The 15,732-nt window shown below is 38.0% G+C and overlaps 1 protein-coding gene across 1 annotated transcript in view; it reads left to right on the top strand.

The window, feature by feature from the left end:
- The window catches only part of LOC145982060 (uncharacterized), a 98,322-nt gene extending 86,214 nt beyond the window's left edge, over window positions 1–12,108 (top strand). Inside the window, exon 7 of the mRNA XM_083115650.1 lies at window positions 12,059–12,108. Coding sequence (XP_082971776.1) covers window positions 12,059–12,086 — 28 coding nt within the window. The 3' untranslated portion in view covers window positions 12,087–12,108. The remainder of the gene's footprint in view (window positions 1–12,058) is intronic.
- Window positions 12,109–15,732: the final 3,624 nt, after the last annotated feature.

Raw genomic sequence — 15,732 nt, 5'->3', positions numbered from 1 at the left:
TATTTACAATTGTATTATTTGAAAATGACTATTTCATAATGTTGTTAATAAAAAAATAACTACAAACTATATGAATGTTTAGAAAGTTACACAAGGAAACTTAAAATATATTTCTAATTATGATATTTACTCTTTCCTAAAACTTTGAAATCACTTCTTTGGATGAAACATCGCTAATGACAGTATAAAATTTTGAACCTGATGTAGATTATCAGTTACCACATTTATAAATATTCCTCCTTTAACATTAATGGTTGTTGTGACCTATAAGCAAATAAAAAAACTTTAAAGCCACACGAATTTATTTTACAAGTTAATGTCATTGTATTCTACATTGTAAATTTATTCTAGGAGAAGCGTCAAATGTTAATGAAACGTTGCATTTGAGGCTTTAACCCTTCGTCGGCCGCAACATTATCATGTTAATGTATAAGAATGATGTATATCAATTTGACATTCAGTGACATGTAAAGTGCTCTCCTTTAGCATTTACTAGCTGATTGCCCGGCGTTGCGAGGGTATTTAGTTATCCCAATCTTCTATTAGACAGGAAAATAATGAATTCCAATTATAGTGTAAAATGAACTTGGAGTTGAACGGCATTGGGAGTGTCACTATTCATCTCAGCAGCTATGGATTCCCCACTAATGTCAGTCGTTTTACATGTCACCCCCTCCCAACACCCACCCTTAGCGGTGCCAGGGGTGTCTTACCCCCACAGTATTTCTTTCGAGATTGCAAGTGATATGTGTACCAAGTTTGGTTGAAATCACTCCAGGCGTTCGAGAGTTATGCCGGAACAAACACACACATATACCCACATACATCCATTTTTATATATATAGAAGATAGATTGTGTGTCCTATTTTCTGTACGTGATTTAAATTTATATCATTTGTTGGACCTTTCTTCTTATTTACATGAAGGTTGAACTTTGTTCCCTCCATGGTTAGCTCCAAGATTACATAAGCGTGACTTTTGTTTGAATTTATTTTAAGTCCACTTTATGCACAGAATTGCTAATCGGGACTGGGACTACAGTTTAAAGTGGAAACCGAACCACTATGTGCCTCCACCGGGTGCTTTGTTCTAAAAAGAGTTGGATTATTGTTTACAAGAATTAAATGAAGTTACTACTGCACAACGTAATAAGTATATTTCAACATCATGTAGCCATTTAAGCTAAGATATTAATGTTATGTTAATATTATGTAGATATTTAATAACACATACCTACAATAAGCATGTTTTTTTAGCATTAAAAGCATTTTAAAAATAAGGCTATTATTTCTCGTCAGTATAACTGTAAATAAATAACATAGTCAAGTTTTTTATTGGAGTAGTTAAGAGTAGAAAGTTGGGGGAGTGGCATGAGGGGCAGTTGGGGAGCACCAAAAACCATCTCGCCCGAGGGAAAATATTTATGTTGAACCACCTGTGCCCCTTCTCCAGTGACGTGCGGTGACGTCGACACTTGGGGTAGCAATGAGTGGCGTGCCCAACGGGTCATAACCCCCCTCCCCCTTTTAGGGCCCAGTATTCCTAAAAGAAGAACGTCAAATACAGGAAAAATTGAAAGGTTAGGAATGACTACAAAAAATTGTACACATAACTTCCATCCACTTTAGAAATTAAAAAACCATTTGATTTGACTACTGAGCCAGAGATGCCGGGTTTGAATCTCGGCTTGGCAATGGGTGATCTTTGTGTGTGTGCCCCTTCATCAATTTTATCGTATCGTCTTCGTGATTAGCCAAATATGGTGGAAAGCGAAGTAAAATAAACCAAATCAAACAATCAAGCAATGAATGATTTGATTTTATTCGCTTTTTTGATACATTTGGTTAATCGCGAAGATGATACGACAAAATTAATGAAGGGACAAACACAAAGAACACCCATGTCCAGGTAGGGGTTCCAACCCGGAACTCCTGGTGTTGTAGCGCGCTGCGGTAACCACTCCCCCACGGTTGGTTGATTTGACGTTTTAAGTCCATTTTATACACAGAAAGGCTAATCGGAACTAGACCTATAGTTTAATGTGGGATCCGAACCACTATATACCTCCATCGGGTACAAATCCGGGACCACTTGCACTCCCCCACGGAGGTCAGCCGACAACAAGCATGTGAGAAAGGCGCTAACCATTCGGATACGTGGGTATCGGTAAAGCAAACTGCATTTTTCCTGAGTAGTAATTTTCAATTGAATTTTTTAAATATCATCTTTATATATGATTAACGTTTTTTCAAAAATTTTGCATTGCTTGATTTCCCTAATTTCCCTATCTCACGATGTCGTTACTGAAGGATCCGGACTCGAGCCCTGGCCTTTGCATGAGTGTTTCTTTGCAACCACTCTTCACCCATTTAATTTATTCAATGTTCATTGTTCTGGTAGAAATTAGGTAAAGCGATGGAAGAGAGAACAAAATACAAATAATTTCCTCCCAGTGCATCTGCAGGGCACTGTGAAATCAGGAGCCTAGAATTCTCTGTTTATGATTGTCCCTCACGACTTTCCAAGCTCTTAGCTACTTATTCCGATTAAATCTATACAGCTAGAAAAAGCAATGGGTAACAAAACACACCTTTAAACAAACCTTTTTTCTACTTTCTTTAATGATATTCATTTGGCTTTTTGAGTTCTGGGATACATTTTTCATTTCTAATTTTTTCATTATCCACTGCAGGCAGAGTACAACACATAAGGACAAGAATGCTGGCTCGTCACGAATTCCGGCCTGAATTATTCTTTGTGATTTTGAGGTCCGTTCATCATATCATCACTCATCCTCATTTTCGCGATAACCAAATGTGGCAGAAAAGCGAAGTAAAATAAAATAAACCAAACCAACAACAAGAATTAGAACGCGCGTTCACTTGCCCAAATAAATACATCCGTATTTTTGATTGTTTAGCTTATCCATTTTTTTTATTGGAGGACAAGAGATGAGTATATTTAAATAAAACACTACTAAAACGAGAGAAAGAGAGAGCGTGAGCAAATATTTGTTATTTAATCATTATATATTCCATATTTTAAAAAAAGCATAACATTTTTACCTGCACATAAGACGTTCCAATTGCATAAATAATAAAAGTATATCCCATATTATACATACATATTGTACAACGTGTAAGAATTGGTTTAAATACAGAGAACAGAAGTACTGCAGAAAAATGTCCCCTTAGTTCTTTAGAGGATTTACAAAGGAAGCGAAGGGAATCCAATCCCCTATCTGTCCTATAGGAGATAGACTGGAGGACCTGAAAGCACGGGCTTTCAACCATTGGAGCGGGGGCAAGGGGGCAAGGGAGGTAGAGGCAGAAATCTTCCCTTTCCCTTCGAAAACCCGTTTCTACCTGGAACTGTGAGGCGGAGAAAGAGCGAGCTAGGCCGCTGAACACACCGAGGGACGAGAAGCGCGTGAAAAAGTGTTGCATATGAACTGTGGCTTCAACAAAACAATAAATATTGTGATTTGAAAATAATTAGAGATTTGTTATTGATTGATCTATCTCTGCTAGACTAGCTACTCCTCAGTGCACGTCACTGCCCTTCTCCAATCGATAATGTTCCCATCACAGATTAGATATAGGTTTTACAGATGGGAATGTTCCTATACATCCTGTGGAAATCATTTGTCGTCTCCTAGCGTGCTTCTTCCGCCTGTCGATGCAGCGCTAGTATCGCCGGGAGCGTGACGTCACATGGTTTCGTCATGCCGTTACCGTGGCAACGCACAGCATGCTACTGCATGCGCCTACAAAAGTTTAAAAATCTTTTTTGAACAAAACTATACTTATTGAGTAAATCATGGGCTACGTTTTTCCTAATTTCTGCACGAGAAATACATAAAAAGATACTTCGAATTTTTTTCTTGTATACCTGGTTATCGGCGTATTTGAAGCCATCGAATTCAGATGTGCTTTGTAGAAATAAAAACACTCGTTTGACTAGTGCAGTTGTTTATTACAAGCTAAAGGTCATTTCTACTGTTACGGCGGCCGATCCTAATGCTTGCTAGGGAAGTGGGAAGCGACCAATCCAGAACGATGAGAAACGTAGCAGCCAGTAGATCGAGGTTCACATAGTTCTTTTTCCCGCCGCGTCGTTTCTCTCGGCGCCACTGCCTGGTTGCTCTGCTGCGTAATACCCGCTCCCCACTTCCCTTGGCAGAACTAGGACCGGCCGCAGTAAGAGTGGAAATTACCTACAGTAAAAGGTTTCGCTTTTGTCCTCTGTCCTAAAGGAAACACTTCCTTATTTTTTTTTCTTCCTTTATTTCTTGAGTGGCAATTGGAAGTGAAAATATACACCATAAATAATCTCAGCTGTGAATAGGTTAATATAAAAGGAAACGCTGGCAAGGTCAGGATAGTGTTACCATGCCGTGTAATGTACTGTAATTGTGAACCTGTCATTGATATGAAGTGTTTTGTTCTTTGAGTCACACAGGAATGCTTATAACGCGAAACATTATTTACTTTTACATTGCAACAATGGGCATCGTGAGTAATTGGCTGTTTTTATTGTGAGTGGGGGGAGGGGAATGCCAACCTTAAGTAGTAGGTAGTGATTACTGTGTAGACATTGCCATAAATCTTGTTTTTAGTTGCATCGATAAACTTGTTACAATAATGTGTCTCGTGCCTCGTATAATGGATCTACCCAAAATAAATCATTGGCAGTATCCTGGTTAAATGGTTAACCTTGCGTGTTACAACTCTATCAATTCTAGGTTCTAATCTTGAATGGGGTATGTCGCTGTGTTTATCACATTTGATCAGTTCATAATTCATCGTCCCCATTAAGCCAAGAGGTAGAAAAGGAGATTCTTAATAAATCAAATAGAAATTATTTATTGGGCTATCATTGCTGTTGTTTAAGACAAAAAAATCTGAAATAGAATTAATTGATATTAATATTAAAATATAATTGAGTAATTCATTTATGATTATCAACACATACACATGCATTTCAAAATTGGATCTGAATAGTTTTACCATTTCTACATACTCTGAAATAAATAGAGAACATTATTTTGTGTTCCTATATTTCTGGTCCGACGATAAAGCTTGGCACTCTTTATCATCAATAAAAGAAAAATCCATTAAATTTTGAAATAAATATTAACCAGAATGACGTAAGGAAAAATAATACAACTTTAAATCTGTAATTTTGAATACTGACACTTTGAAAATAGGCTAGATCTTTCATTGAACATATATGTTCCTTCAAGACGGTGGGTTGGCATATATTGACTTCCAAGTTATATCTTTCAAGTTTTCAATAGGCTTATTTTTTTCCTCTCTTCAAATTTTGCTGCCCTGAAAATTTACCGCTCTGGGCGGTGGCATGGTTCGCCCCCCCCCCCCCCACCTTTTCTGCCGACCCTGGTAGAGATTGAACAGCTGCAACAATCCTGTTTCTCAAGTCTAGGACATATAGCGGTGCACATAGCCCCACAAGAAGAACAAAGAACCACACCTTGCAAATTCAATGGCACACAAGGAATTCTGCACGGGAGTCGCCATCTTGTAATAAACCTACGCCGCTCTGACTGATGGGAAACAAATGATAAGCGCTCAGTGTAGCAAACTCCCACAGCCGTTCTTATCTTATCACCTTCGTCTGTTGCAATATACCAAGTACTTGAAACCCATTATGGGACACGCTGTCTAATCAAGTACGTAAATAATTTTATGTGAATGACCCGACCTAGCTTGCAAAAATTATTAGTTTATGTCATAGAGGACAGTTGAAAGGCATTTCAGAAAGAGTCTGTCATTTTAAAAAGACATTAGAAAGCAAGTCATTCAGAGAACTTCGGGATTTCTGGAAAAGAAGGTCACTGCTTTGATCTCAAAAACGAGCACTTCCGTGTAGGAGGCTGCAAAAGTAGTTCCTTTGTTATTTCAGCAAATGCTCTCAACAGCCTACGAGATATTTTGCCTCGATGAATGTTTGTGTGGTGTTTGTTCTTGGACGAAGTAAGCAAGTCTTGTATTTCTTGTCTTGCAAGGAGCATCTTGACATTCTTAACTGTTCTTTTATCTCTGACCTTCCTCATTGTTAACATACTTCGCATTCGTAACAATGGTATAACTCATATAGAGTTATTATAGGTTATAACAATGTATTGATAAGTTAAATAAAGGGTACCGGTATTTTATTTTTCTTAAGGATTCAGCGCTGAGCTTTTGCTGTAGCTTTTTTTAGCTTCTCTCATCACAAGAATTTACTGCAGTGGAGATTTATAAAATTTGGGCCCCTAGGCATCCTTTCTTTTGTGCCCTGTAAACATTATTATTATTATTAACAGTTTCGTTACTTCACTTCCACTAATTGCATGCTCTGTATTATTAACACTTGTAATTCAAAATGTTTACATTCCTTTCTTGGAGAAACAATTGTGTATATTCGAGCACTGTTACGTGACCTCTGAAAACAGGGTTATGATGTGGCGCAACCACAGGGGGGGTATTGTCCCCTTCCCCCCACCCTTCGACGGGAATTAATTCCACGGGGGCCAAGGAGGCAAACGTTGACGGCCAAGGGCACCTGCAGGGGGGCACAGAGATTTCAAATTTTATGCAAATAAAAATACATTTCGTAAAATGTTCTTGCTCGCTTCGCTCGCTTTTTATTTTACACTAATTTTGTACAAAAAACTATATTTTGTGCCTACATAATATCTATTTTAATATTCTGATGCAATACTTGAATATTCTAAAGCAAATTTCTTGGTATGTTGATGCATATAATTGGAGGAGAATATTTACACACCAATATTGATCAATATTTTGAACAAATTTTAATTATTGCAATTTTCAAGTATCGGTATCGGTGGGAATCGGTAAGAGTATCGGTTCAAAGTGGTATCGTCTCAGCCCTAATCATTATCATTAAATTCCAATGAATTTGAAATATGTTTTGCTTGTTCATGGAATATGAAAATGACACTTGAAATTGTTCATAGGAAATTCTTGAGTCAAGGAGTAAATACTTCAGTTTGTTGAAGTTTTCCGTTCTGTGGATTTTAAGGCATTTTTACGCGTAAAATAATGAATGAAATTAAATAGCAAGGAAAAGAGTATATTTGGGGACTTTTGCAAATTGAAAAGAGTATAGAGTATATGAACCTCTATAATACTCTTAAAAAGAGTATGTCTGGTCACCCTAATTATGTCGGCATGGCCCAAACAAAGCGTAGCCTAGAGCAGTGTTCCGCAACCTTTTTTTACTCACGGCACACCCCAGATGGGCCTAGACTCAACACGGCACAACAAAATGTCTGTCCCCTCAAAATCATATGAATCTTAATATAATTACGAAATATTACGTCGTTATGTAATCAATTATTATTATTATCATTGTTGTTGTTATTATTATTATAAAACATGAATAGACTTATGCATTTATTAAAAATTTATTAACTTTAATTCACTGTAGAAAATACACATTTCTAATACGAATTTTAAAGTAAATAACTCTACTCATACCTTCAATGTGATACTTGAGCCTGCTTAGCTGCACACAGACGGCTGATTCGTGGCGGAATAGTTGACAAAGCAAGCCTCATTTCTTCATCGATGGATTTGAGTCTCTCTCTCTCTTTGATGTTTTAATTGCAGTCAACGTCGAGAAGCCCAGTTCACACAAATAAGTAGTTGAAAATGGTAATAACACATTAACTGCCATCTCGGAGTCACTGCTTATTGACAACCAAAATGTATCCAAAGCCACTTCGAAAAATTTTAATTTCAATGTTGTTCTGCTGCAAGAATACTAAACGCTTCAATTTACTGGGAACCATAGCAGCATTACTGAGTTTTTCACCACACACAACACACTCGGGGATTGGGCACGTTTTGTCACCACACCAAAAAAATCCGTAAGATAAATAGTTATCACTATATTGCCGGTGAACTACTTTCTGTTTCTTTTTTTCGGGCTTGATGGTTTCACTACTTGCACTCGAGGACGGACCACTCCGTACAAGGAACTTATCCATATCGAAAAAAGAAAATAGTAAGACTGGTGTAGCAATTCAATATTCGCACTACAGAGCACAACTGTGATAGAACTGAACTGAAATACTGTAATTGTTGTCTGACAATATGTGGGTCCTTCGGTGAAGGAAAAGAGCAATAAAGTTTAAGAAGCGCCGACAAACAGGCACAAAACAGCCAGCCGTACACGAAAGATGCAGTGTTACAAACAAAGAACTCGCTTGAATAGCGGGCCGCTAAAAAGCTTGCTAAAAGTCTTACGCGGCTTTCTTTGCGGTGAACACAAAGCTTGACGCCTATAACCCATCAAACTGGCCCAATATTACAGGCGAGAATACATATAAGATGAGCAAACTATAACAATATTGAGTAAATAAATTACATTTAATTTCTTTGAAAATATAACAGTTATCGGCAAGAATAAACAAGCACCTTCTTACTTAAAATCGAAAATTAATTTCTTACAATATTACAATAGTAGGTAAAAGTTCGCGTCACACCTTTCACCTTGTGACGGCACACTAGTGTGCCGCGGCACACCGGTTGCGGAACACTGGCCTAGAGGACCAAATTTTATAAACCCCCTCGGACATACGAATAGTAGTAAAAAGCGTACAGACGGAACTGACTATATGCATGGAAATGAACAAGCTTGTGCAAGCCTGTTTCAGCTGTCAAGTCACGTAGTGGAGATCGTTAACTGTAGACTCCTTATCTCCAGAGTTTCATATAAACCATGAAAGAAAGAAAAAGACTGTCTCTCTGAGAATAACGGTACAACAAGATGTTTACAGTACAAGTTTAAGGAAACATAATTTTTTATCGAAGTTTGTAAGGTTAATTCGCTTTCTTCCACCTCTCGAGAACAGGTCAGTGCACTTTCGTGTATTTGAAAACGAAGAAGAAGAAGAAAGAAGTTGTTTGGAAAGAGTGAATGAGAGGCCAATTTGAAGCTGTGTGAAGAAAAACGCCCTTTTCCCTGCCTTTTTCCGCACTAGTTCAAGAGTAGTGTCTTGTTTCAATCTCAAGTGCAAGGGAAAATAGGGGAAAAAAGGGCTTCGTGCGTTCATGCTTGCAGCTTTCGAATTGAATGGCATAAAAGCTGTTGTTGCTGCATCACTTCCAGTGAATTACTGACTAGAAGTTTTGGTCGTGTGTTATTTGTACAGTCGCCTGTTTGGCGGAGTGGTTATCACAGCGCGCTGCAATGCCAGAGTTCCCGGGTTCGAATCCCGGCTCGGACTGGGATATTTGTGTTGTCCGTCTTGAAATAAATGGTACAGAGAATTCAGAGAAAAATGTGATATGAGTGAATGAAGTGCGATGGGGAAGCTGCGTAGATGGCGTAGTGGTAACGTCGCCGCCTTGTAATCATGGGTTCCGAGTTCGATACCAGTTGGAAGCACATGGCAGAGTGGTTCGAATTCCAATTAAAGCTGTAGGCACAGTCCCGATTAGCTTAGCTGTGTATAAAGTGACTTCAAAGAAAAACTAAAATCAAGAATATTCTGTTGGTGGTTGGCCTTGAGAACTATTTCTACAGGAACGTCGTTAAGGGTGACTGACCCAAGGGGGCGCTGGCCTCCCGAAACTTTCTCGTAGGCCACTTAAAAATGTCCGTGACTTAGAGGAAATTTTACTTTAGAGCTTAAAAAACTCAACATTATTTTTTGAGGAAAACTTTGCATGTAAATCATTATCGGTTTTATATTTATAGTCTATTTGTATGTAAAGTGAACTTTGAACTAACTCAAAAAAATTATATATAAATATATGTGTGTCTGTTCGTGTTATGAAAAACTTATTAAACTGGGGTGCTTATGGATTCATACTTAATCACTTTTTGGTCATATTCAGCATATTTTCACTTCTTTTTTGTATACAGGTAGGTCTTTCCGAAGTGTATTAAATTTGCTCCTTAGTATAAAAGTTCAAGGAATATTTTCTGCGTAGAAGACAATGTTGACTGACACTATACCGCGTTTGTTACAACCTGTCCCGGTTCCCGCGCTAGCTGGTCGCTCCCTTTTCTCCGTGCTGGGGAAAGTCAAAGCCAGGCAGCCAATTAAAATACGCAACGTCACAACAGCGTCTACGTAAGCGCCTCTCTTCTGGCTTCCATTCGCTCCTCGCTGCCCAGCAGACGATTTTTTCCTCGTTTCTCATTGGCACCGAAACTGTAGAGCGCTCCCTAGCGCGGGAAACGGGACAGGTTCTACCAAACGCGGTATAGCTATCCTATACGTTGGAAAATATGCTTTGAATTAAATTGAAAGCTCTAAAAACTACATAGATTTCGTAATTTTCACTTGTTCTTTTGTTTTTCACTATTGCATAACTAGTTTGCCGCAAGAGGAAAACAAATTAATTCATAAAAATGTATCTTGGTGTTATGGCATATTTTTGGATATTTTAGGTCATAAATCTACTACAACATAATATTCGTACAGTCATTTTTTTTTCAAATAAATTTATTTTTAACGTAATGGTGGGTTTTCATGAGCATTATCCACGCTGTTCTGCTTGTTTTCTTACACAAAAATATATTATAGTCAATGTGAACATATTTTGTTACAAGTCGAACCGACGGAAAATTCATAGCAGTTATTTTTAATTGATGGATTGTTTCTAGTTTCAAGAATTGTTCAACTTATCCCTCAGGGGAGGCTCAAAATATTTTTTTTTCTCCCGGGCGATGTGGATTTTTGGCGTCCCTCTACTTTTCACCCCCCCCCCCCCCAACTTTCTACCCTGGTCCTCGTATTTTCCATCTTTCTCCAATAAAGAAACATGATCATGTTATATATTTACCGTTTTAATTATGAAAAATAATAGCTTTATTTTTAAAATACTTTAAATGTTCCTGTTAAAGAATAGGCTTATTGTTGGTATGTGTTTATTTAATGCTTATGTAATTACATCAAAATATCGATAAGTTCTTGGTTTAAATTGCAACAAATTTAGCAATAGTTATGCAGTAGTAACTGTAGGTCCTGTCCCGATTAGACTTTCTGTGCATAAAGTGTACTTTATAAAATAAAACACACAGTCACACTTATGTAATGAGAAATAAGGTTTTGCCACTAATCAAGGGGGCTGCTTCCTTTTGGCGGCCCCGAAGGTGATGCCGTGGGCGGTCGGCCGATCGCCTGGCCCTTAAGCAGCCCCTTCTATCACTAGAGCAACACCCCGTCCAAAAACCTGCATATAATTTATTTAAATGTTGAAGCTCATAGGAAGTAAAATGTTTAAACACAAAACAAGATCGAATGCCACACCGATTGATAGTTTTCTTAATATAAAACATTTTTAATGCAAGCATCACAATTTTGTAATGGACGAAATGTCTATTATAAGAAACTATTTAATTGAATTTAAACGGTGCCTGAGAACAACTCTAGTCAAAAGATTTTCAAACGAGATCGCAAGATGAGGACAATTTCTCACGCCAAGCTGCAACGTTCAGTTGGTGCAAAAGGCTGACACAAGCTTGACTTCGTGTGAACTGCGACACGCAATCGTTTTTAAAACAAAAAGAAAATAAAAGATTACGATCCCAGACGATAGATACATTTTTAAACTCGCCCCAGGTGAAGTTATTGCCTCGAGGATGCTCCAAATTTCGTGGGAAACTTCGCAAGTTTCTTCTTCTTCGAAACTGGTTCTGTCTCCTGCTGCCATCTGTTGCCGAATTATGCCGTTTCTCTTGCGTTTGTGCTACAGGCACGAATGGACAACCAATACAAATAGATTGATATGTGCAATTACAGAATCACAAAGCAATTTACGATGTGCTTAATAGAGAGTAACAATCAATAAATCCTTTTCAAATTGCCAGAAGAGTAGGCTATATCAATATGTCCCGTGCACTATTAAAGTGCCATCAGGTTATATTGATTGCTGACTGTATGAGCATGTTAGTGTATCATATGTTCATACTAGTATTGAAATCTCAGAGAAAAGATTGCCCCTGCAAAAGCTTTTGAATTGTAGCGGAGGCTTCAATCAATTTTCAATTTGATTATTTCTTTCTATTTCAGTTATTATAGCCTACATATACATGCATGAGGAATCGAAACTGTAACCTCCATCTTTGCGGCACGTTACGTTTACTTCATCACAGAGGTAGGTGAGTTACTATCTAAAATTAGTAAATGTAACTGAGTTACTTTCTGGGAGAAGTAACTGTAACTAAATGTGTAACTAAGCATTTTTTTTAAAAAAAAAAAAATGCCTAAAGTATTGATACTGGAGCCGAATTCTTCCTCTGCTTCATTAGCATGCAATAGTAATTGAATTTTGTCCATTGTCTGTCCCTTTGTCCGGTTTCAACTAAACAAATTTGTTCTTGCGGTGATGGTTGGAATCGAACCTTCGATGGACGTGCAATTTGCTCCAAATCCGGTCCCATAACCACCCTTGCAATACTACATTGCATTATATTTAAGTTGCTATAACACCATTAAGCTTTGTTTCCATGATATAAAAATTCAATATGCTGACCAAGGCAGTAATTTAATTTTATTATAAAACAAACTAAACGTAACGTTTCAACCTTATAGCAAGATCTTTTTCAGACTCTGCACCAAGTACAAATGTAACAAGATACAAAAACAGGACGATATATACACACAAACATTACTCCCCTCCATACTATTAGAAAGTTGAGTAATGTTTGTGTATATAAATCGTCCTGTTTTTGTACCTTGTTACATTTGTACTTGGTGCAGAGTCTGAAGAAGACCTTGCTATAAGGTTGAAACTTTATGTTTAGTTTATGTTTTATAATAAAATTAAATTACTGCCTTGGTCAGCATATTGAATTTTTAAGTTGCTATTTGTACGTATTTCCTAACTAGAGGGAGGCCACAGTTGCTAAGCTAAGTTGTATGTCCTAAACCAGCTCTGGGACATACAAATAAAAATAACAACAAACCAACTTGGTGAGTACCGAAACATTTCTTCTAAAAAAAACACTGATTAATAATAATAATAATAATAAACTTCTTTGTTATTTTAATATGGATTTATTATTAATTTTATACTACAGGTGGTGGGGGGGGGGTAGCAGTGCCTTTTCATTTGTGGTTGGCGTTCCGGCTATTGACTGAAGCTGTAGGTCCAGTCCCAGTTAGCCTATCTGTGTAAAAAATTGACTCAAAACAAAAACTCAAATTCAAATTAAGGTTCGGGTGGATCTTTGTGTGATTTTCATTCGCTGTAGTTTAGTTATACTTACGTAGATAGGCAACAACGAAAGCAAGCTACACGAAGATTCACGTGAATACTCTTGAAGGAATTCTAAGCACATGTAATTATTCAACTTTTGGAATATCATAGCGGTTCTTCGAAAGGATAGATGCCCTGGCGTGGGCCGAAGATCCAACCAAGCCTTCGGTTGCGTCGTCAGACATTCTGGTGAACAAGGGGTACGATAAGCTAAACAGCGCCCCCTGTACTTATACAGAATGAAAATTGATTACACAGTTTCACACCGTCTTATATATATTACAATACCTTTACCAGTTGACGTGACTAATGTACAATTTACTGCAAAAGCGAAGCAAGTGCAAATACAAACCTATTCTTGCGTAAGTGCGTAACATATTCTTGTTCACATTGAATTTCAATGAATTTAAAATTTCCTGCTTTTTAGTTGATCCATTGATAATTTTGTACAATAAAATTTGCTCGTGGATTTCTCTTCTAATAGAATGTATTATACTAATTTATTTCTAACAATTTTATATGTAGTATCTGTATGAATATTAGAATAATTAAACCAAGAAGACTTAGGTGGGCAGGCCATGTGGCACGAATGGGAGAGGAAAGAGGAGTTTACAGGATTCTTGTTGGGAAACCTGATGGTAAGAGACCTGTAGGAAGGCCAAGACGAAGATGGAGGGACCTAAGGGAAATCGGTAGGGATGGAAAAGAGTATATAGAACTTGCTCAAGATAGGGAAAGATGGAAGGCCTGTGTTGCTGCAGCCATGAACCTTCGGGTTTAAGAAGGCTAGGGAGTTAGTTAGTTAGTTATCTGTATGACGATTTTTTTGTAAGTTTAATAATACAGTATAATTAACGTAAGAACTTTTTGGAACATACAGCACCAGTAAAAAGGATCCCATATTATACAGGCATTCCTATATGCTTCTAACGAAACAATTAACATTTAATTATTAAACTTTAAATATATATATATATTTCCTCTTACACTTCTCCAAAGTGTTTCAGTCGGAACTTTACAACGTGGAAGTTGCATAGCAACAAATATGCGCAAGAACAAGAACACGTTTACCCCAAAGGATGGATTCAGTAAATAAGATCCGGCTACGTTCTGCCTTCATATCGCCCCGGCGCCCTTGATACAACATGGGGTACGGCCGTTCAATCTTACCCCGCTACCCTGGAGCCGCTGGGGTGTGGGGGCCAATAAAGTGTGGGTCATGGCCGCGCCTGTTAAAAACGCACGTTTAAATCTCTTTTGTGTATTTGGTAACAACAGTACCCACTCTCACAAACACAAATCATTTCTACATTTGCATTGTTCTTGCTATTTCCATTATTTCATTTGCCTTTTCAACAGCGTTTCTTATCTTATTCTATTGTACGCATGTTATTGCGTGCATGCGATCAAGTAAACATGCTTTTTGTGTTAAAAGCTTCCGCCCCAACTGTACAACACGTCTGAAGATAATTTCTTCTGATCAATATTTCTCGCCTATTGCTTGAAGCTAGAACCGCGATTTGTGATCGGAAATTCAATTCAGTTCGCTTTTGTGAGCCGCACAAATGACTCAGGTAGGCGACTTAAGCTATTTATGATTGAGGGTACACTGGCGAACTTTTAAAAAAGATCTCCCTCCTCTTAGTTAGATTGCAAGGTAGTTGGAAACACTTCATTACTCCTTTATTGGATAAGAAAGTGGGGGAAGGCAGTTGCAGACAAGGCCATCACTACCTTATGCGCACTGTAAGCTTGTTTCCGGAAAGGTTTCTGTTGGAGTCTTGTCAGACATGATCTGGGCAGTTTGTGGAAGATATTTGTGTTCCTACCCCCCCCCCCTCAATCTCTCTCTCTCTCTCTCTCTCTCTCTCTCTCTCTCTCTCTGTGTGTGTGTGTGTGTGCGTGCGTGCGCGCGCACGCCAACACCTGTTTCTTTGTAAGTTTGGCGTATGTTTATTGCATCGACTAATTGCTGTTATGGCTGTTATGGCTGCAATAGGCAAATAAAAAAGTATAAAAAATACCAAAATTCCTGGCATGAGTAGTTAGTAGTAGTAAAGATTAGGTAAAGTTCCTCGTGCGTATAGCAACGTGCCATGAAGGCACATTTAAGGGATGTGGTAGTAGGGCACCGCATATTCTCGAGCTCGGCCATTTTGGAGGTGATACGATCAGCACCACGCTCCAACCGCCTTTTTTTTCGCCAGGGTTGTAGTAGAAATGAGAAAATAGAAATGTTTTGCATTCTGCGTTTGAGACAGTATTGTTTGGATATTGTCCCTGAAATATCTGTTAACATCCTAACCCGCAGTTTTTTCAGGATAAACTAGTTGAAGGCCACGAGTGTTTCCTGAGAAGTAATGAACATATCACAGAATGCGCACTAGTTTAGCTCACGTTTCTTGGGGGGAAGGGGGGGGGGGGAGAATGATATACAAATTTATTGTACGAATGCTTACGTCATTGTGACAATGGAGTATATTTT

This window comes from Lepisma saccharinum, chromosome 30, assembly GCF_977018435.1.
Source record: "Lepisma saccharinum chromosome 30, izLepSacc3.1, whole genome shotgun sequence".
Taxonomy (NCBI): Eukaryota; Metazoa; Arthropoda; class Insecta; order Zygentoma; family Lepismatidae; genus Lepisma; species Lepisma saccharinum.
This window is presented reverse-complemented; position numbering and strand designations above follow the sequence as displayed.